We start from the raw sequence: 20,835 nt of genomic DNA, 5'->3' as shown, positions 1-20,835 counted from the left end.
GAAACTTCATTATCACTTTGGCATATTTCTTTTCGGAATTTATTCCCAAGTTTTAAGATAGCTAAGATTATATTATATAAGGTGCGTAGTATGGTGGCTTTTTCTATTCTTTAATCTAGTATAAACGTTTTCCCATGTCATGGGTTAAAAAAGAAAAAAATCTCATAATCCTCAACCTCAACATAATATTCATAGTCATAATATGGATATGCCACAATTTACTTAGTCAATTCCCTAAAACCAACCCTCCAATTACTTTTGGTTTTTATTTATTATACATGATGTTGAATTAAAAGTTCAAAATCCTTGTGCTTAAATTTTTTTGTTTTAGTATTTCTGATTTATATCTTTATGATAAATTCACAGAAATAGAACTGCTGGGCCAAAGAGTATAAGCAAGTTCAAGACTCAATACAAAAGGTCAAACCACTTTACAGGAAGTTAAGCTTTATGCCTTTATCTTTAAGGAGAAAGATCCTGAATGGGATTATCAAAACTTGGGCTGAAATCTTATTTAATATTAAAGAAATGGAAGTTTTACTGCCACAGTCTGAAAACTGCAGCCTTCAGATCACACTTAGCTACCAGGACAAGTTTCATTAGCTATGATTTGCCCTCCAAAGAGAAAAAGCTGAAATACTCCAGCCCGTACTCATACACACCGATAACTAGGTAAGAGATATGGAGCCAGCCTCAGGTGATCAAGATACTAAGCTTTGGGAGTTTAAAACCCAAAAAACCTTCCTATCTTCCCAATAGAAATGAGATCCTAAAAATATAAGGGGGGGAAAATACATGTGGGTAAAGTGATAGGAACCTAAAGGCAAGGTTCAAATTTGAAAAAGTGCACTTCAGACAAGTTGCCTTTTTCCTCCCTCTATTTTCTCAGCAGCCTCCATCAGGAGATACGGATTCAGTCCCACCTTCACTGAAACAAAAGACTGACTCCCCTGGGTCAAGGCAGCCAAACCTCTCTGAACTTGATCCCTTCACCTGTTAAACGACAAAGTTGAACAAAGACCCTGAAGGTCACTGTCACGTCTCATTCGGAAATAACTGTCCTTTAAATGCCCAGGGGAACCAGGAGAGATGAGTTATTCTCTCTGAACATTACCATATCACACGCTATCCACCTGATTTCTCCTATCACAAACAGATCAAACAGCACTTGGTATAAAAAGAGATTCCAAAAACTGTGGAATCGCTTTTTGGAACAAGTTTGGCAGGCTCACCGTGGCCATTGCAGTAGTAGATCCACTTCTCCCGGTTCTGGGTGGGGGCCATGGATTTCTTGAGCCCTGCCTTTTCCACAATGGCGCTGGGATCCTGCCGGGGCCCCTTCTTGAGAGTCCTCGAGCTTTTCCGGATACTGCACACCACTATCACCACCAGCACCAGCAGCAAGAAAAGCACAATCATCCATGGAAGATGCTCGTTGATGTCAAAATGCTTGTGTGGGTTCTGCCTGGGGTGGCCCCTCTTGAGGCCTTTGATGGGCGTGCTTGACTTCTCACCCCCAGTGGCCTCCATGGACGGCAGCAGCTTCAGGATGTGTCTGTGGTGGGGCCCTTGCTGGTGGTTCGCTACCTGGAGCTTGGGGAAGGTCTTGCTCACGCCCTCCTCCCCGCTCGCTGAGCTTGTGTTGTCAGGGGCTGTCCCCTCCTGGGTGCCACTTGGCACCTTAGGTCTAACAGAGGCAGAAGAGTTGCATTCTGTTGAGTTGATGCCTAGAAAAAAAAGAGTAAGGAGGGGGCAAGAGCTTTTCTATATGGGGGGTATCTACACATTCCATCCTCTTCCTAGTCATCTCCAAACCAGGTCAGATAATCCAAGAAGAGATGACCTATGGAGCTTTAGAATAAATGATACTGTACATTTTCACAAAGACCTTGACAATGCCTTTATGTGAGAGGTTAAAACTCAGCTTAACAGCTAAACTCACTCTCTCCTGCCAAAAGCAAGGGTATCCTCAGGGACCAAGCCTGAGCTTCACAGTAGCTTCCCCTGTGCCACGCGTACCACGTCAACTCTTGTTTTGATTATTAGAAAACTAGCTCCAATTGAATTCTGCTGTCTTTTAATTTCTTTATTCTTCCTCTCCCACCAACTAGCTACTTCAAGATACAGTGGTAAAATGAAAACATGACTAAGATAAAGGAAAGAGTTCAAACTCCAGTCTAAGTTGGACCAGAGAAAGGTTTGGTGGGATTCTCAGTGAACAAAATAAAGCAGGACTTGCTTAGTATGTGCTAGTAATAGAGCAGCAAGATTTCGGCAGGCAGCTTAGTGGACTGTTTTCAGAGAAGCTTCCACAAGCAATTTTCCATTAAGGAGTGAAAGCCAGGGATTTCAAGTCCCGACAGACAGGACCTGACCCCTGAGGAAACCTGGAGAGATCACGGGAGCTCTGTGAGGCTGCTTCTTCATTTCTAGTGGCGGTTGTGAGAAGGCCTTCCTTATGGGGTCTCATCAGAAGGTCAAACATAACCGCATGTGAGAGCTCGCTGGACAGTTTTTGGCCATCATCTCATGAAAATTAAACTCAATCAAAAGGAATTTGAAAATAAAAGCTAAATGTTATTCTTGCCTGAGATTCAAAGAATTCTGAGGAAAACTGGGATATACTTGATGAAGGACATAAAGTCCTATGGGAAAAAAATAAAAAACTCTTTTCCAGACGTGAACGCCAGTTACCTTCAACATGACACACATCTGCTTGTTTCCTGACACTCCTGCCTGATCTTCCTTTTCTCGGACTCCCCTCAGATCCAACATTCACCTTTCCCTTCCAGATGTCGTGGTATTTTTCTCCCCTTCTCCTGACCTTCCAGCTATGTCTCCCCAGGACTGGCTGGGTGTTAGAAAACCTTTAATCTGAAGGGACCTTAAAGGAGCCAAATCACTCATTTACGGTGTCATATGGTTGACAAGTTTGTGACCAGGGCCTGCAGAAGTTCAGTGATTTCCCTAAGGCTACATGCTGACCTTGTTTCTCCTGGTTCTAATTTTCTAGCTTGATGTCACCTACTTCTCAGATATTTATTCCTCCCTAATAGCTAACACTTCTGAGTCTCAATGTTTCTAATAGGTCCATGGAAGCTAGACTTTAAACAGCCACAAAAGGCAAGCCCCATCTTCAGGGGTGACTTTGGAATAGACAAGATGGAGAAAGCATCGTGGCTCCCCGCCCGTTCTTGGTACTGCCCCACAGGGCTCGGAGCCTTCCTCATATACATGATTCACGAGGTTAAGTTACCTTTGGGAATGAGAGTGGAGGAAGGGACATCGTGGGGTTCCGTGTGCTCAGGGCGTGAAAGGCTGGTTGTGCCAGGGGAGGGTGGGGCGGTGCTGGAGGAGGACGGGAGCGGGCCGCAGACATTGTCTGCCTCCTTGGTCCCCAGCTTGATCACCACCATGTTCTGACTCAGACAGTCTGTGTACGCTCTGCATCTCATCACACTGGAAGGCACGTCGGAGAAGGTCCCCCGAGCACACTGCTTACACCGCACGTCCTCCATTTCTGTCCCCTTCTTCCGCACCCCCCAACCCACGGGGCACACCGTGTGGGGGGCGCAGGTTCCATTCGACTGGAACATGCCAGGTGGGCAAGTGCATTCTCGGTCAGTCAAGGCAGTACAAGGTAATTTCTCGATCATCGGCCAGGGGCACCGCTGACTACACTCGTGGCATTTCTCGATGCCATTCTCGTGTCTGGTAAAGGTCCCCGTGGGGCAGCTGCTGCAGACACGCAGGCTTGTGTTGGTACAGTGCTCGGACACATAGGTTCCTGCTGGACACTTGTCACAGGTGAGCACCTGGCCGGTGATGCGGTCGACGTGGTGGTATTTGCCAATGAGACTTGGTGCCTTCTGCTCTGGTTGAGCCCTGGTGGTACTGAGGAATCCAAGCTGAAAGAAAAAAAAGGGGGAAAGGAGGAACAAAAGCTAAGAAGATGTTACACAGGAAGAGGAGGAGAAAGGATGGAACAATCCCTACCCGACCATCATCATTCCCATTAAAAGTCTGACCAGTACTGTGCCACTTTTTTTTAACATTCATTCATTCTCTCTAGTTGTGGCACACAGGGGCTTAGTTGCTTGGTGGCATGTGGGATCTAGTTCTCAACCAAGGATTGAACCCAAGTCTCCTGCACTGGAAGGTAGATTCTTAACCACTGAACCACCAGGGAAGTCCCCAGTACTGTGCCCTTTTAACAGCTACATCATAAGAGAGAGAGAAAAAAAAAACAGACTACAATTCCACAGGGGGTCTAATCTTCTGGCTGCAAAGTTTTGGTTTTGTTGCCTGACTTTTGCCTCAGCTTTCTTTTTCTCCATCTGTAAAGTGAAGCTGCAAACTGATTATAAAATCAATGGAGAATATGAACATGAAAGCACTTTGGGACTCATATTAAAAATGCTACACATTAAAATCTTAATGCAAAAGGAAAGTAACTTGCCGAATAGTGTCTTCCTGCTACAACCCAACTAATGGGTAGCCATTTCTTGATAGCTGGACAAATCAGCTGAGATGGCAGGATGACAAATATTCAAGCTGCTACTACAGGTGACCCAGTTGGCGTTAACCAATAGACAAAGTGTGATTTTTTTTCCAAAGGTTTTGTCTTTACAAAGCTAAATGACCTTTTCTTTTTATTTTGTAAACCAGAGGCAGGCCCTTGGTGTTCTGAATGAGCTTTAAACAACAGAGTTAATACTTTCAGATGCTCCTATCTGTTGAGGCCAGGCTCAATGGAGCATGGACCTGCAGCCACCTAAGCGCCTAAGAACAAAGCATGGGAAGGAGGGCAGTTAAAGTTCAAAAACAACATTTAAGAAAATTCCCTATAAAATGTAAAAACAAGCTGAGATGATGCCTAAAAGCTGATGTTAGGGAAGACATCTAAATCAAGAGACACAGTCAATGAAAAAAGCTGAGGAGAACAGGAGCCAGAAAACCTGAGGCTGGTTCTCTTTGGTCGAGATTCTTCCATCTCTCCTTGATACAGAGGCAGGGGAATTAAATCAGAGCTTCAAAGCAAGCCTGGGGCCTCAACTGCAACATCAACATTACCTTGAGAAGCTTTTTGAAAATCCACATCCCCAGCCCATCACCTGAGATCAGGTGGATCTGCAATGAGGCCAAGAATCTGTTTTTGTCTGATTTGGTTTTTAAGCTTTCCCAATGATTCTGATCCCCAACTAAGTTTTGGACTTCCTGAAACAAGACGGGCCCCCTTGGGCTCTAATCACCTGAGATTCCGAGACCCACTTTGGAGACAACCCAGTTCAACTGTCAGATCCTTCCCTCCAACCCTCACCCAACCTGGCACTTTCTACTGTTTTTTTTTTTTTTTGGCTGTGTCGTGTAGCCTGTGGGATCTTAGTTCCCCAACCAGGAGAACCCTAACGTTGAACTGGGAGCATGAAGCTTAATCACTGGACCACCAGGGAAGTTCCCTTATTGCTTTAATATTGCTCTTTTAAAATCATTATTTATAACAAAAATAAAAATTCTTTTTTAACTTTTTATTTTATATTGGCACATATTTGATTAACAATGTTGAGTTAGTTCCAGGTGTACAGCAAAATGATTCGGTTATACTTATATATGTTATCTATTCTTTTTCAAATTATTTTCCCATTTAGGTTGTTACATAACATTGAGCAGAGTTCCCTGTACAGTAGGTCCTTAATGGCTATCAATTTTAAATATGGCAGTGTGTACATGTCAAACCCACATTCCCTAACTATTCCTTGTAACCACTCTAATAATTATGGAATAGAGTGAAATGTTTAAGTCTCTGCTCAAAGCCACCCACCCCCAGAGAAACACTCTCTTGATTATGGTGTGCATCTTTCCAGACCATTTTCTGGGCATTTACACATAAAATACACATACATGCTTCCACTTGGCCAAGTTGGCTACCTCAGGTTTGGGTTTGGTTTACATATATAAAGGGGAAAGGCTATATATACCCACTATTCTATGACTTGCTTTTGTTCATCTTCTAATACTGCATCACTGAAATCTTTCCACATCAGAGCACACAGACTACTTCCTTCTTTATAGCAGTCAAGTACTCTAACAGCACGGATATGCCTTTGAACGTGCACATGTAAAGAATTTAGAGATTCTTCTTACTGAGGACAGGTAGATTGCTTCCTTGTCCACATGTCAGGTACCCATGCATCTTTCTATAATCCATATTCACCTCCTTCCCTTTCCACTCCACACTAGTTTCTCTTTTCTTTCCTTCTCATCACAAATAATAGGTACAATCATGCTATTCTCAGCCTTTTAAGAACCCCTTTCTTCAAGGACCAAAGAAGCCACCATATAACCCATAATTTGGAACCTCTCGGTCCTTCTCTTCTTTACTACTACGAATTTACTAGATAGGTATTTTCAGACTGTGGGAGGACCAGACCTGAAAGAGAAAGACTACCTGGGCCAAGATGTAGAGAATCTTGTCCAGATTCTGCCTTAAGATCAATTCCGCCTGGGTTCACATGCTTGTAAAATTAGCAGGTTGGACGAGGTTGTATTCAATTTAAGGTGTATTCAACTTCAAGGTGTCTGTGATTGTCAAAGTTCCACCTTCTCCACGAAGCCTTTACAACCATTCCTAGACACTCATTCCAAGCCAGTGAGCAAACTCTTCACATTTCCTGTTTCTTTGTTCATCATGTTGGTGCCTAATTACATATTGCCTTGTAATGTTAGTTGATGACTTCCAAAGTGTATATACTTATCTTCCCATAATGACTGTAAGCAGCTCGAGGCCAGGGACAACCACGTAGATTGCATTTCCTCCCTTGCTCAACCACCTCAATGATGAAGACCATGGAAATGATAAACAAAGCATCCTCTGAGCCAAGGGTCAGCAAACTACATCCCACATGCCACCTGTTCCTGTAAATAAGACTTATGGGAACCTAGGCATTTATTTGGGCTTCCCTGGTGGTATAGTGGTAAAGAATCCACCTGCCTTGCAGGAGATCCCTGCATGGGGTTCAATTCCTGGGTCAGGAAGATCCTCTGGAGAAGGAAATGGAAACCCACTCCAGTATTCTTGCCTGGAAAATCTCATGGACAGAGGAGCCTGGTGGGCCACAGTCCATGGGGTCGCAAAAGAGTTGGACACGACTTAGTAATTAAACAACAACAACAGGCATTCATTTAGGTATTGTCCATGGCTGTTTTCATGCTGTAATGGCAGAGATGGATAACTGCAAGAGACCATATGGCTGCAAACTTATCTGCCTCTTCAAAGGAAAAAAACAAAAAGCCTGCCAATCCCTATACTGAGCAACCAAAAGAAATGTCAAAAATGCAGGGACCAGGAGCTCCCTCACTGGAATACTCATACCTCCTTGGAGAGTCTAGCAGAGGATGGAGTTCATGGCTTCCTTTCTTGAGCACTCATTCCAACTCACATGCCAAATCTGATCCTTCCAACCCTTGTTTAAAACTCTCAGTGGCCCCTCACATGACTTAGGGTGGATGCAAAATCTTTACCAGAGTTAGGACTTCCTCCAAAATCCCAACCCTGCTGTCCCCTTCCCCACTTAAAACATGTCTCCCATTCACCCCTTACGCCCTTTCCTTAGGTTAATAAATATTTTGTTTTTAAAATTTATTTTACGGAAGTATAGTTGATTTATCAATACAACGTTGTGTTAATTTCTGCTGTCCAGCAAAGTGACTCAGTTATACATATATACACATTCTTTTCCATATTCTTTTCCAGTATGGTTTATTGCAGGACACTGAATATAGTTCCCTATGCTATATAGTAAGGCTTTGTTGTTTATCTATTCCCTATTCCTTTGTTTCCTATATGACAACCATCATTCTGTAGTTATACATTTATCTGTGTAGTGTGTCTTCCCCTCTGGACCACAGGCTCCATGAGGATAAGAATAGAATCTATGTTATATGCTCATGTTCTCCAAGCCCTCGAGGACAGTACTCAATGCATGGTATACCTGACCAGGGTGTGTTGGCTAAATGAATGAGTGGATTTGTAGACCATAATTAATTAGAAGCAGCAAAGTAAAGGGTGGGAGTGGAGGAGGTTGCTAGGGATGAACGCAGGTATAAAAGCAAGTGACAGAAAGCCAAGATGCCTCCACCATGTAGCCACCATGTCTCAAACAGGCTGGCACCCTTCAGTGTAAGGGTAAATATTACAGTTTCACCTCTAAAGCCCCTGAGGATATCATTCCGTTTTCACAGAACCGTAACTGGCTTATAAGAATTATGCTCTGTGTGGTGCTTAAGATGACAAGAAAATGTAGCTCTCATTTCATAAAAAGATTAGAGTAACTTGGTGATTAGAATGATAAGCAGTATAACAAGATTAATTCTCCAGAAGTCACCTATGTCCCATCCTGATTTCAAGTTTAGCTATTCGAAAATTTTCACTTACTTAGAGGACACTTGTTTCAACAACAACAATGATAGATGGACAAAAATCAGTGTACCATCCCAAACTGCACAGGATACAGAAGCACGACAAATACTTGCGAACTGATTAAAAGGGAAAACCCAGGACACAAAGCACTTTTCAAGGAGGGAAGGTCTCCACGCTCACCTTGATGACTTGCATCACACCTGTCCTGTTATATTACTCTTACTCTAGGACACAGGGATGGGCCCAAGAGACACCGGATGTGCTAATATATGTCAGGATGTTGATGCTTATTTTTGTTTGTTTTCCTTTTTCTTTCTTTTTTTTTTTTTTTGATGTGGGCCATTTTTAAAGTCTTCACTGAATTTGTGACAATACTACTTCTCTTTTCTGTTTTGGTTTTTTGGCTGCCAGGTATGTGAGACCTTAGCTCCTCGACCAGGGATTGAACCCACACCCCCCTGCTTTGGAAGTCTTAACCACTGGACTGCCAGGAAGGTCCTGACGCTTACTTGTCTTTAACAATTCTTATCCCATGACCTCATCCTTCTAACAAATGAGGCAAAGAGCCTGTGCAGTTTATTAGTAAATGTGTTTGTCATTCTTGCTCCCTATCAAATCTCAATCACTTTTCATAGAAAATGAGCAAACTCAAGGCAGTGATAAACTTTTGTCTATTCATAATGGATCAGCAGGAAGACTGCTTGTGAGCTTACTATAGAAAAATTGTTAATACTGCCTAAAACTAATATGTCAAAAGGAATCTCAGCTTCCTTGGATATGATAACTAAGGGAAACAAGTTATTCCTGAGATGGTAACTCTAAAAACATGGTGAGGATGAAACATACTAACAGGGACTTCCCTGGTGGTTCAGTGGTTAAGACATCACCTTCCAATGCAGGGGTTACACATTCGATCTCTGGTCGGGGGGGCCAAAATTCCACATGCCTCTCGGTCAAAAAACCCAAATGCAAAACAGAAGCAATATTGTAACAAATTCAATAAAGACTTTAAAAATGGTCCACATCAAAAACATCTTTAGAAAAATAAAACATAACGAACAGATGCTCATATGGCAAAAAGCCAGGCAGAGTAGAGATACTTCCAGAAGTTCTGACCATTTTATTTTCCACATCACATTAAATTTGTAATCCTAAGACACTGGCTGCTTGGAATTCTAGAGATTTGAAGGGAGAAAAAGAATGTACCAAGAGAAAGGTGCCAAGCAAAAAGCTTCTGCAAAGCACAGAGACCCGTTACCAGTTACGTTATATAAATCTGGCCGACTCTGGCACTGTCTGCTATCCTCTCTGATTTAAAAAAGCCTTCTGTTGCTAAGGCAAAAGCAGGGACTGCCGTTCAAGCTGGCGAATCCAGAGAATGCTGAGGCTAGGATGTGCTGACGACAGGACCGGAAGGAGGCAAGCTCAGAGGAGATGGAGGGGAAAGGGGAAAAAAAAGCAAGACAGAACCAACCCAGATGCTGTCTTCCTTGGAACCTACAATGCAGGAGAGTGTGTGTACTCAGCCTTCAGGGCCCTGGACCACAGAAACACATCGCCCGCCACCCATCACAATGTTAGTGTGTCACGTTAGTTGCTCAGTCGTGTCTGACTCTCTGTGACCCCATGGACTGTGGCCCACCAGGGTCCTCTGTCCATGAAATTCTCCCAACAAGAATGCTGGAGTGGGTTGCCATTCCCTTCTCCAGGGCATCTTCCTGACCCAGGGATCAAACTCGGGTTTCCGGCACCGCAGGCAGATTCTTTGCCATCTGAGTCACCAGGGAACCCCACCCCGTCATTCATCACAACAGCTAGTCCTATAGGCTAAGACCCCACCTACATGGAGAAGCCAAGTTATAAATAAGACAGTGATGAAGGTGAAGAATTTACAGAATCCTCATTAAAACTGCCACCACCAGCCAAGGCAGCGACTCTAGCCTGTATAAACAAAACCTAATTTAGGCTGAAGCATCTGAGCAAGGCCGCTCTACCAGATCCTGATCGGGGTGCGGGGGAGGGGGAAAGCAGTTTAACCTGTGTCTCCATTTCTTCATTAGTAAATGGAGATGATAATAATAATAATATAATTAAATAATAAACTAAAAATAATTTTTATAATACAATAAAAATAATACATAAGATCACAACCATAGGATTGTTTTCACAATTGTTACTACAAATAAGAGCAGGTGAAACAGTCATGATACAAGGTAGTTCTTCACAAATGCTATTTTAATCATCACTCCTTCTATTTATCATCGTACTCTAGTTTAGCTTCAGTCCCTTGGGCTTAGACAACTTTTCAAAACACTCCAATTAAAATACACATATCCAATAGAGAAGAAACTAGTGGTTACCAGTGTAAAGAGGAAAAGGGGAGAAATGATATGGGGAAGGGGGGCCAAAAGGTTATTATGGAATTATATGAAATCATATATATAAGGGACTTCCTGGGTTGAGTGGCCTAGTGGTTAAGAATCTTCCTTTCAACACAGGGGACTTGAGTTCGATCCCTGGTCAGGGAACTATAAGATCCCACATGCCTTGGAGCAAATAGGCCTGCATGCCACAACAAGAGAAATCCAGGCAATGCAACTAGAAAAGTCCGAGTGCCTCAAGGAAGAGCCAGTACAAAAATAAAAAATAATTTCAAAAAAGAAATATGTATGAAACTTCCGAAATTTGCAAAGCACTATAGAATTTGAAGAATCTTTAATTCAATAAAAATAACAATAATCCCTGTTTTTTACACTAGTTAAATAAAGGTGTAGCCTTCTTTTATTTGAAAAAAAAAAAACAACAACAATATGCCAATAACCAATTCCTGATAAGTGTGTCAAAGACTCCAGATTTTTAAAAAACTGTAATCCTAAAACATACCCTACTAGGCTTGGAGCCCGCCACAAAACCAAAAATACAGACTGCATGGCAAGGAGGTAAAAGAGAAGCAAGAACCAACTGGCATTTCCAGACAGATTTAGAATACACAGTACTGAGCAGCTGAGCAAACGCAGGAGGAGAAAGGATTCGTTATTTGTTGGTACACTGTAGATGAATGGAGGGAAAGTTAGGGAAATATTTTCCAGAAGGAATTTTTCTGATCTTGTCCCACAAGATGTTGATCATTCTAGGGTCTAAAACACTGGTGAATAAATCCCAGCCAGCTCCCTGCTTTTTCATAACCCACAAGCTTAAGGTTAGTTTTCCCATTTTTAATAGTTGGGTTAAAAAAAATCAAAAGAAGCATAAAATTTTATGGTACATAAAAATGATTTGAAATTCAAATTTCGGTGTCCACAAATCAAGTTGACTTGGAACCCAGCCACACCCCTCTTCTGGGCATTGCCTAGGTCTGCTTTCAAAGCACAGAGGCAGATCTGAGTGGTGTCCACAGAGATTGTAGGGTCCACATGGTCAGAAATACTATCTAGCTCTTTACAGATAAAGTTTACCAACCCCTGGCCTAGAAGTTTAGGAAATGATCCTCACTGGAGTCTTCTCTTGGAGAGGCACAGCTCATGGCAGCCTCATGAAGGCTGTAAGAGGCCCAGCCCAACCCAGTAGGGCTGCAGAAAATGGTGACTTAGCTTCCCAAAGCTTCCCAAACTTATGTGACCATGAAATCCTTTACTCACATCAGGAGTATGAACATCCTGCACAACACACTGATGTAGTTCTGCACAACACACTGATGTAGTTCTCACCAGCAACATGCTAAAGTCCAGAAATGTCAACAAATCCAGCATTACTAAGATCAAATATAAAATTCAAAGTTGGACTTCTTTGGCAGTCAAGTGGTTAAGGTTCTGGGCTCCCACTGCAGTGGGCATGGGTTTGATCTTTGGTAGGGGAACTAAGGCAATGGCACCCCACTCCAGTACTCTTGCCTGGAAAATCCCATGGACGGAGGAGCCTGGAAGGCTGCAGTCCATGGGGTCGCTGAGGGTCAGACATGACTGAGCGACTTCACTTTCACTTTTCACTTTCATGCATTGGAGAAGGAAATGGCAACGCACTCCAGTGTTCTTGCCTAGAGAATCCCATGGACAGAGGAGCCTGGTAGACTGCCGTCTCTGGGGTCGCACAGAGTCGGACACGACTGAAGCGACTTAGCAGCATACAGCTAATAAAAGCTTATAACTGAAAACGTAAAAAATTAACACAAAGCAGGTTAACAAAAATTGCACTCAACAGTGGAGACAGAATACTAATTATAAGGATAAATTGTGTAGTTGCTAAGTTGTGTCCGACTCTTTTGTGACCCCATGGCCTGTAGCCCGCCAGGCTCCTCTGTCCATGGATTCCCAGGCAAGAACACTGGAGTGGGTTGCCATTTCCTTCTCCAGAGGATGTTCCCAACCCAGGAATCGAACCCACGTCTCCTGCATTGCAGGTGGATTCTTTACTACCGAGTTTCCTGATGGATAAATTGATAATATCCCTTGCAACTATTGAAATGTAAATTTGCACAACCAAGGACCTTTACATCTCTCTATTAAAGCAGCATAAGTAAATTAAAATGATAAACTTCAATGTTGGCCAGCTTGTGGGGTAGTAGGTACATTTATAGGTTGCTGGTGACAATCTAAATGAAATCGGTCTTTCTAAAGACAATCTGGCAACATGCAGCAAGAGCCAGAAAATGGTTCATTCATTTCCTGTGACCCAGCAATTCCACTCTGGAGAACACACATCAAAAGGACCTCACTTTTGGGAACAACCCAAAAGACAAAAGAGCAACTGGTTTGTACAGAGACAACTCTGTCAGTGCTGTTTGCTTGCAGCAGGAAAACAATGAGAACCACCACCACGGGTCCAACGACAGTAAGGTGACGCAACACACTGGCAACCAGAGGAGACGTCGGCATAGAAACCGGCAGGCAGGAAGGCTGCACTGACGTGAACCACAGCACCTCAAATTCACACCCAAACTTTGGGTGACCCAATCTTATCCGCTCCTTCCCCACCCACCACTTCAAAGCAGTCAGACCATCAGAGACTCAACTTAAGAACAAGGAAATCATGGGATTTCCCTGGTGCTCCAGCAGTTAAGACTCCATGTTTCCACTGCAGGGGGCATGGGTTTGATCCCAGATGAGACCAAAAAAAAAAAAAGTAAAAAATAAAATGTTCTTTGTTAGTAAGTCAAACACCCTTGAGATACAGCTCAAAGTCCTGAGACTCAGTTCAAGCTCCCACTACACTCTAACTTGTCCAGAACGAATGAACTGTTAGTTTAGAGCAAAATCCTTCTGGAATTCATTCAACAATCATTTATTGCTTAAATATTGTGTGTCAGGGCATTGAGCTAGAAACACAAAGATGAATAGTGCGTTGCCTGTCGTCTATAAGGAGCTGAAAAGGAATAATAACAACAATGGCCTTGAGCATGCTGTATGGAGAAGCAAACCCAATCCTCATCTAATCCAGTATTTCTGGACCAGGTACAGAAGATTTCAACCAAAGGAGAGAGAGGAGCCATGGACTTGCAGAAGTAAAGAGCAAGGAGTGACTAACGACTAGATTATTCTGGGAAGCTGTCACCATTTGCCTTTTTTCCTCCTCATCCTCTTGCCTCTTTTAATCCTGGATATACTGACCGGGCCATACCTAAGATGACATCTGATAATTCATCAGAATGCCAACCTCCTTCCAGGAGCAATGATCAAATTTCTTCTCACCTTCTGCCTTTCTTTAGTCTACTCAGCATCTACAACCTATGAAAAGACATGCTGAAAAGTTCCCTTAGGAGAGAGCGCCACGTTTGATAAACCACATACAAACAGCTCACGTGAGACGAGACTGTGCAAATCACAGAGCTCAACCAGTTTCTAAGAGACCTGAAATGAAAAGTTAACAAAGAAAATGCTAATAACAGATGATGCAAACCTGTGGACTGATCCTGTATGAATAATCAGGCCGTCAGCAAAGGAAACCCTGAGAGGTCCTCGAGTTCTCAGGATGAGTTGAAACTAGCCTGCTAAGCAGAATTCATGTCATACTGTTACTCACTAGGCAAATATTTTTCAAAATGACCCCAGAAGCAGGAAAGCACAGCATCTCTTCCCTATTTATAACATTTCAGTTTGCAAGAGAATCTTTCCATCTTAACTGTGGAACCAATGCCGGTCAGAGTCACACCATAGGAAAATGCTTGCCAGTGGCTCCACGCCCTTCCCTTTCAATCGGCACACACAGGTTACTCTTACGCTATAATCAGCCCTTTAGGCTAAACTTCCAAATGCCACCATGGAGCAGAACCACTCACCCAGTGGAAAGAGAATGTTCGACTCTCAGGTAAAAGTATTCCTTTAACAGGAAACAAAATTCCAGTAAATTAAGGTTGCTTGTGCCCGACCCACACCTTGGCAGAAAGAGCAGTGTGTATGAAGTCAGGCTGACTTAGATCTGAGTCCTTGCTCTGCTGCTGCTGCTAAGCCACTTCAGTCGTGTCCGACTCTGTGCAACCCCATAGACGGCAGCCCACCAGGCTCCCCCGTCCCTGGGATTCTCCAGGCAAGAACACCGGAGTGGGTTGCCATTTCCTTCTGCAATGCATGAAAGTGAAAAATGAAAGTGAAGTCGCTCAGTTGTGTCCGACTCTTAGCGACCCCATGGACTGCAGCCTACCAGGCTCCTCCGTCCATGGGATTTTCCAGGCAAGAGCACTGGAGTGGGGTGCCATTGCCTTCTCCGAGCCCTCGCTCTGGCAGTTGCCAATTTCTTGACCATGGCTTCTCCTAAGCCTCATTTCCTGTAAAAATGGGGCTAATGCTACTGCCTCATGGACTTGAAGGGTCTATTGAGATCATTTGTAGAAGCTATTCTACACAATGCCAATAGTATGTGCTCAATAAATAGAAGCTTGATAAAAATCAATATCAATGATTCATCTTAAAAGCTGTTAATATTCCTCCCCTCTATCAGGACCAAAGCCCTCTTAGAGCCACTGCTGCTCATTTGATTCCAGAACCCGTCTCACTCCTCTCCTCCCTGCTAAATCCATTCAACTCAGGCTCCTTTTCCCAAAACAGATTTGCAAATGGCTCCAAGCGCCACACCCTGAGGACACTTTGAGCACAACTTTCCCACCACAGAAGCACCTGTCATCTTCACGGCCAGGGTGCTGATGACTGGGATTTTTTTCCAGAATCCAGGAAAAAGGACTCTTCCTGGTGGCCTTTAGCATCTCTCAAGGACAGTGACATCACGGGACTTCCCTGGTGGTCCAGTGGTTATGCCTCCACACTTCTAATGCAGGGGGCACAGGTTTGATCCCTGGTCGGGGAACTAAGATGCCACATATCTACCCTTTGGTGTGGCCATAAAGAAGAGAAAGAAGAATGAGATCACCACTGCTCTGAAGCAACAGCCTAAACATCCGTGAGCCCCGTGTTTCTACAGCCCCCGTGAGTGTTCAGCAGATACCTGCTGACATCAGCCAGTTCCTTCCTACTTACAAGCTCTGCCCAGATCCTCTCCTCTCTTGGATTCAGGCTGGACATGCAAGGTGGTATGGAAGCCAGGTGGCAGCACACAAGCCAATTTAGGATGCCTGTTTACTTTCTGGTATTTGACAAATACAAACACTGGGGCAAGGCCAGTATTTATTCACCATCTCGCCCCTTTGCTAAAGAATCGCAGCTCAGCAGCTGCTACTCCAACTACAGCGCCCAGTGTCCTACGAATGCTAAAGGGGGTTTCAACTTGGGGGCCAGGATAACTCCTCTTGCAGCTTCAGTTTTCATTCTGTCCAACAGACATTATCTGCGCCTAATGCTCCAGACCGAATCCATTCCAAATGGTCATCAGGCACAAGCCCAAAGGCAATGAGAGACTTCTGTCACTGAAGAGAAGCACCTGAATCTTCCAGGAAGTTGCCGAGTGACCTGGTATCACCAAGTCTTTGCCAGGCCTGCTTGGGGGAAGAGGGCCAGCAGAGTCAGTGCTTCCTGGAAAAGAGGCACTGCAGTTGACAAAAAGCCACTCAATTCACTCTGGCCCTGGAATAATCTGATGATGCCTCTGACCATTTCCCATTGCACACATACACACTCACACACACACACACACAATTAATAAAGTTCCCTTAAGCCAATTATAGTTAACATGCTTTACAAAGGGCCAGATGAGCACAAAACCTATTTGCAACGTGTCCCCAGAGTCTCTAAAGAAACTTCACCTCTCACCCTCACAGTCAAGCCTAAGGCTGAAAAGTGATGTCTCCTCATTCTGATCTACAAATAGACAGGATGCAGAGCACCTGCTGAAGCCAACTTGAACCCACACCCACTCACTCCATCTACTTGGAGAAAGGGGCCTGCTGCAAATGGTGCTGGAAAATACCTTACTAACTGTGCCGATCACCTCCAGCTGGAAAGACTGTGTCCAAATTTAGCCACACTAAAATATGCAGTTTAGCGAGTTGGTGGATCGAGGCTGACCTACTCCTGGTATTTTCTCAGCTTTGGGTAGTCTGCATTCCATGACAAGGAATTGTTTTCTTGCTGATTTGATGTGCCTGTGTGTCTTCTTTATACTGTAGCTTTGTTTATTTGCTTTGTACTGGGCTTGTGGCAGATTCAGCCATATGACTTTAGAAACAGCTGAGAATTCGGATGAAAAAGCTCAATCCCATCCTATACAGTTTGACAATAGGGATGGGAGATTCACATCGTATGTGAGAAACCCTGCCTTCCAGGACAGGTCAACATACCTGACTTGCGTGATCATGAGTCATTTTCTCTACCAAGACTAACAGATGTTATTCTGAGACTACAAAAATTTTTCTTTTGACTTTCAGACTAAAAGCCACAATTTCTTCAAGTGTTGTTGTTTTTTTTTTTTTTTTTTAATGTAGACCATTTTTTAAGTATTTAGTGAATTTGTTTACTATATTGCTTCTCTTTTTGTGTTTTGGTTTTTTGGTGGTGAGGCATCAGGGATCTTAGCTCCCCAACAAGGGATCAAATCCTCACTCCCTGCGTTGGAAGGCGAAGTCTCAACCTCTGGACCTCCACGGAAGTCCCTCAAGTAGTTTAAAGATGCTAACATGCATCACATTTTGTGTATGACTTTGAGTATAGTACATTCATCTGTGGGTTCTTTCTGAAAGTGTGAAACTCAACCAGCACTACTGATAGCTATGTACGTTTATACACCATATACTTCGTACCTGTAGGGCAAGATCCAAGTTCTAGTTCATCCCTGGGTTCCCACTACCAAGAACAGTGCCTCTCAGAGTAAGCGCTCAATGTAGGTTTGTTAACATGAAAAAATAATCTGCTTCCCCCATCTACGCTGTTTTTCCCCTCCAAGTTTTCCCTTGCAGCTTTCACACTCTAGGACTGTGAAGTTCAGGTGTATATAAAGGAGAAAATCTTTTGGATATAACATTAGCTCTAATTCGAAGTTTTCCTTGAACTTGTCACTTAGTCTAGAATCTTTTCAGGACTTCAGCCCCAACCAGCTACTCCACACCAATCTAGTCAAATAGCCGAAGTCAAATGCCAGGATGCTAGATGATTAACTTTAACAAGCAAAGGTCAGGAGATGGCACCAAGACATTTAGTCTCAACAACAGTGACAAACACCCATATGTGGGACTTTCTAGGTCTTACTGTAAGAGCACTCACTTGAAAGCTCTTACAGTAACTGTCCTTCTATCTGGAATTCATAATATATGCAGATTAGTGGTTTCTAAAATTTCAGACCTCATTTTCTTTATCAATAACATCTCCTTTTTCTTCTGACTGCCCCACTGCCAATATTCTATCTGTGCAGTCAAAGCAAAGCTCCTTGAGGGCAAGAGACATCTCTGAGTGTGTTGTTAGCCTATTCTAGGGCATTTCTTAACACTGGCACAAACCTCAAGGTCTCATTCATCTGCTCTCCAGATTTTTGGCCTGAAACACACAATATTTTGCCTTTCAGTGTGTGGTTTACTTTCCAATATCATGCAGACATCTCAACACATCAGAAACACAAGTGCAAGCAGCAAGAACACTTTCCTCCAAAAGTATTCATGCAATTCTCATCAGTGTCCTACAACAAATCAAACCACCAGCCTCAACTCTCCCCCAGTGAGTCTTCTCTCTTGTTACATTTCCTCATCAGGCAATTTGGAGTTGTGAAACCTGCAGAGTAGCACAGCAGGGAGGCAGTGAGTTGTGAGAGGGAGCCAAGTGATCCTGGGTCCCAGTACCAGTGCCCGCAACACTTGGGAGCAGGGTGACCAGAACTGCCAGGGAAGTTTTTGCAGTCTCCATTTTCTCAACTGGAAAACTGAGCTCATCCCACTGGCTTCACAGAGATGTTGGGACTAAGATAGGTACTAACTATAAAGCACCTGTCACATACAATAATCATGTTATATGCTGTGTATATATTATATAAAAAGGGTTTTTAAAGCTTACAGTAAGTTCTCCTTCAGTTAGCCTGTCATCACAAGAAAGAATCAAAAATGATGGCAGTAACAAATATCTTCGCCCTAAAAGAAGAAATATTTGAAAGAGGAGTAACAGAAAACCATGTGCCTTGAGCATGCTGCCGTGTGGACCTGAGCTGCAGTACCTGAAGTCTGTCATTTTCACGGGGCCAAGAATCCCAATGGGATAAAGAATCCTTATAACAATATCATGAAATCATCATTTTTTATTTCGGGCCACATTGTACAGCATTTAGGATTTCAGTTCCGTGACCAGGGATGGAACCCGTGCCCAACCATGGAGTCTTAACCATGAGATCATCATTTCATATGCTATCATTGCCTGGGCTAAGGACTGTAGCTGGTAGAGTGGGAAAAATAAAAGACATTGCTTCCCCACCCTGGTGACCCCTGTCCACCCTCTCAGTTTCCCTTCAGGACAAAGGGGTCAACTCAGGCCACTCAATGAACTCCAGTGGAACTTTTCTATTATAATTAGCAAGAGAATAAGGACTCTCATTTTAGTTAATATCTCAAGGTTGCATCTAAGCTCCACTATAAATTACTTTTCAAAAACAGACAGGCAAACTTACTTTCTCAAGTCTTCAGTTGCAAATCCAGTGCACAATTTTTTAGGTCAACCAGACTTAATGATTTCAGAACTTTCTCTGGAGGTTAAAGCAACCTATGCTTTAATTACACCATGACCTTACTGAAAGCATCTCATGCAGAAATGTAAAGTCAATGAAATATTGCACTGACTTAAGACAATCCAGGAGTGGACTCCAAGGGGAGCATAGGTGTAGGGCAGTAGATCTAAGACTGAGAAGGAGGCAGCTTGAGGATGGACCTACCTCCACTGATATTGGGCTCGATGTTCCCCAGGACTTAGATGGGTTTCTCTCCACACCGACTGTCCAATCCATGCCCACTGCTTTCAAGGACCCTCCCAGCCTACTGCCCACCATCCAGCACCCTTGTGTCAAGGACACAAATCTTGACTTTGCCACTGCTATAGAATGGGCAGAAAAGGGTCTTTGAAGGGAGTCTGGGACCTGCCTCATTATAAATCCGAACAGCACCAAACTTTTCTTTAGTGTCTCTCTTCCCCTTTAAAATCAGCTTCGCACAGGGAACCAGAGTGTCTGTAGGATGAATTCCCAGGCCATAGCAACTGCAGTGCCCTGGGATCTAAGAGATCTTGGTTGGCCGGGCATTGAGCCCTTTTCGGGAAGGAGACAGCAAGCCTGCCTCTCCCTGACACGGCCTTGCCATGAAAATAGGCTCTTGTTTTTTTGTTTTTGTTCGGTTCTTAGCTAAGAATCTCCATCCACCCGGCGGACACAGAAAGATAAGCACGGAAGCTTATGGTGGCTCGTGGGTTTGATCTCAAATCAATTTTCTTCTTCCACCTAATTCATCCCATCCCCCCGCCAACATATGGAAAGGCCGGGAAGGGATGTGGGGAAGTTGGGGACAAGTTTCGGGTCGAAGGTGCTTTCAGGCTTTGGCCAGATAAGTGATGGAGAGAACTAGCTACAGGGCACGCCCTGGAGCTGAATGCAGACCGGGTGCAGAAGAAGGAAGCTGCTCCACCCTCCATGCGCACCTGCCCGGCCACAGGTAAGCGAGGGATGGAGAAAAACGGGGGGGAAACTCAGCTTCCTTTATGGTGGGCTCTCCCCTTCCCCCACTCAAGTGTCAGCGCGCTGGCCGCCTGGCTGGGAGCCGGCGCTTTGGGGGCGCCTGAGAGTGGGTCTCAGGGTTCCTTCTTGGGCGTGCCGAAACCGGGACCCACCCAGCCAAGGCGGAGAGAAGGGGGAAGGGGGCCAGGCGCCCGCTCCGAAGGCGAGGCGCCGAGGTACCCGGCGTTCTGGGGGGCCGGCGGGCCCGGGTCCCGCGCTCTCCCACTGCAGTAGCATCCCGACATGACACTGCAGCTGCAACAAAGCGGCGGCCGCCGCCAGCCTCGGCTCCCCCGCCCCCC

At 44.1% G+C, this 20,835-nt stretch overlaps 1 protein-coding gene across 1 annotated transcript in view; it reads right to left on the bottom strand.

The window, feature by feature from the left end:
- The window catches only part of TNFRSF21 (tumor necrosis factor receptor superfamily, member 21), a 51,177-nt gene extending 42,563 nt beyond the window's left edge, over positions 1 to 8,614 (bottom strand). The window contains exons 1-3 of the mRNA XM_010863228.1: positions 8,600 to 8,614; positions 3,257 to 3,944; positions 1,233 to 1,727 (exon numbers count right to left, since the gene is read on the bottom strand). Coding sequence (XP_010861530.1) covers positions 1,233 to 1,727; positions 3,257 to 3,944; positions 8,600 to 8,614 — 1,198 coding nt within the window. The remainder of the gene's footprint in view (positions 1 to 1,232; positions 1,728 to 3,256; positions 3,945 to 8,599) is intronic.
- Positions 8,615 to 20,835: the final 12,221 nt, after the last annotated feature.

This window comes from Bison bison, unplaced genomic scaffold (assembly GCF_000754665.1).
Source record: "Bison bison bison isolate TAMUID 2011002044 unplaced genomic scaffold, Bison_UMD1.0 scf7180017864487, whole genome shotgun sequence".
NCBI classification, from domain to species: Eukaryota; Metazoa; Chordata; class Mammalia; order Artiodactyla; family Bovidae; genus Bison; species Bison bison.
This window is presented reverse-complemented; position numbering and strand designations above follow the sequence as displayed.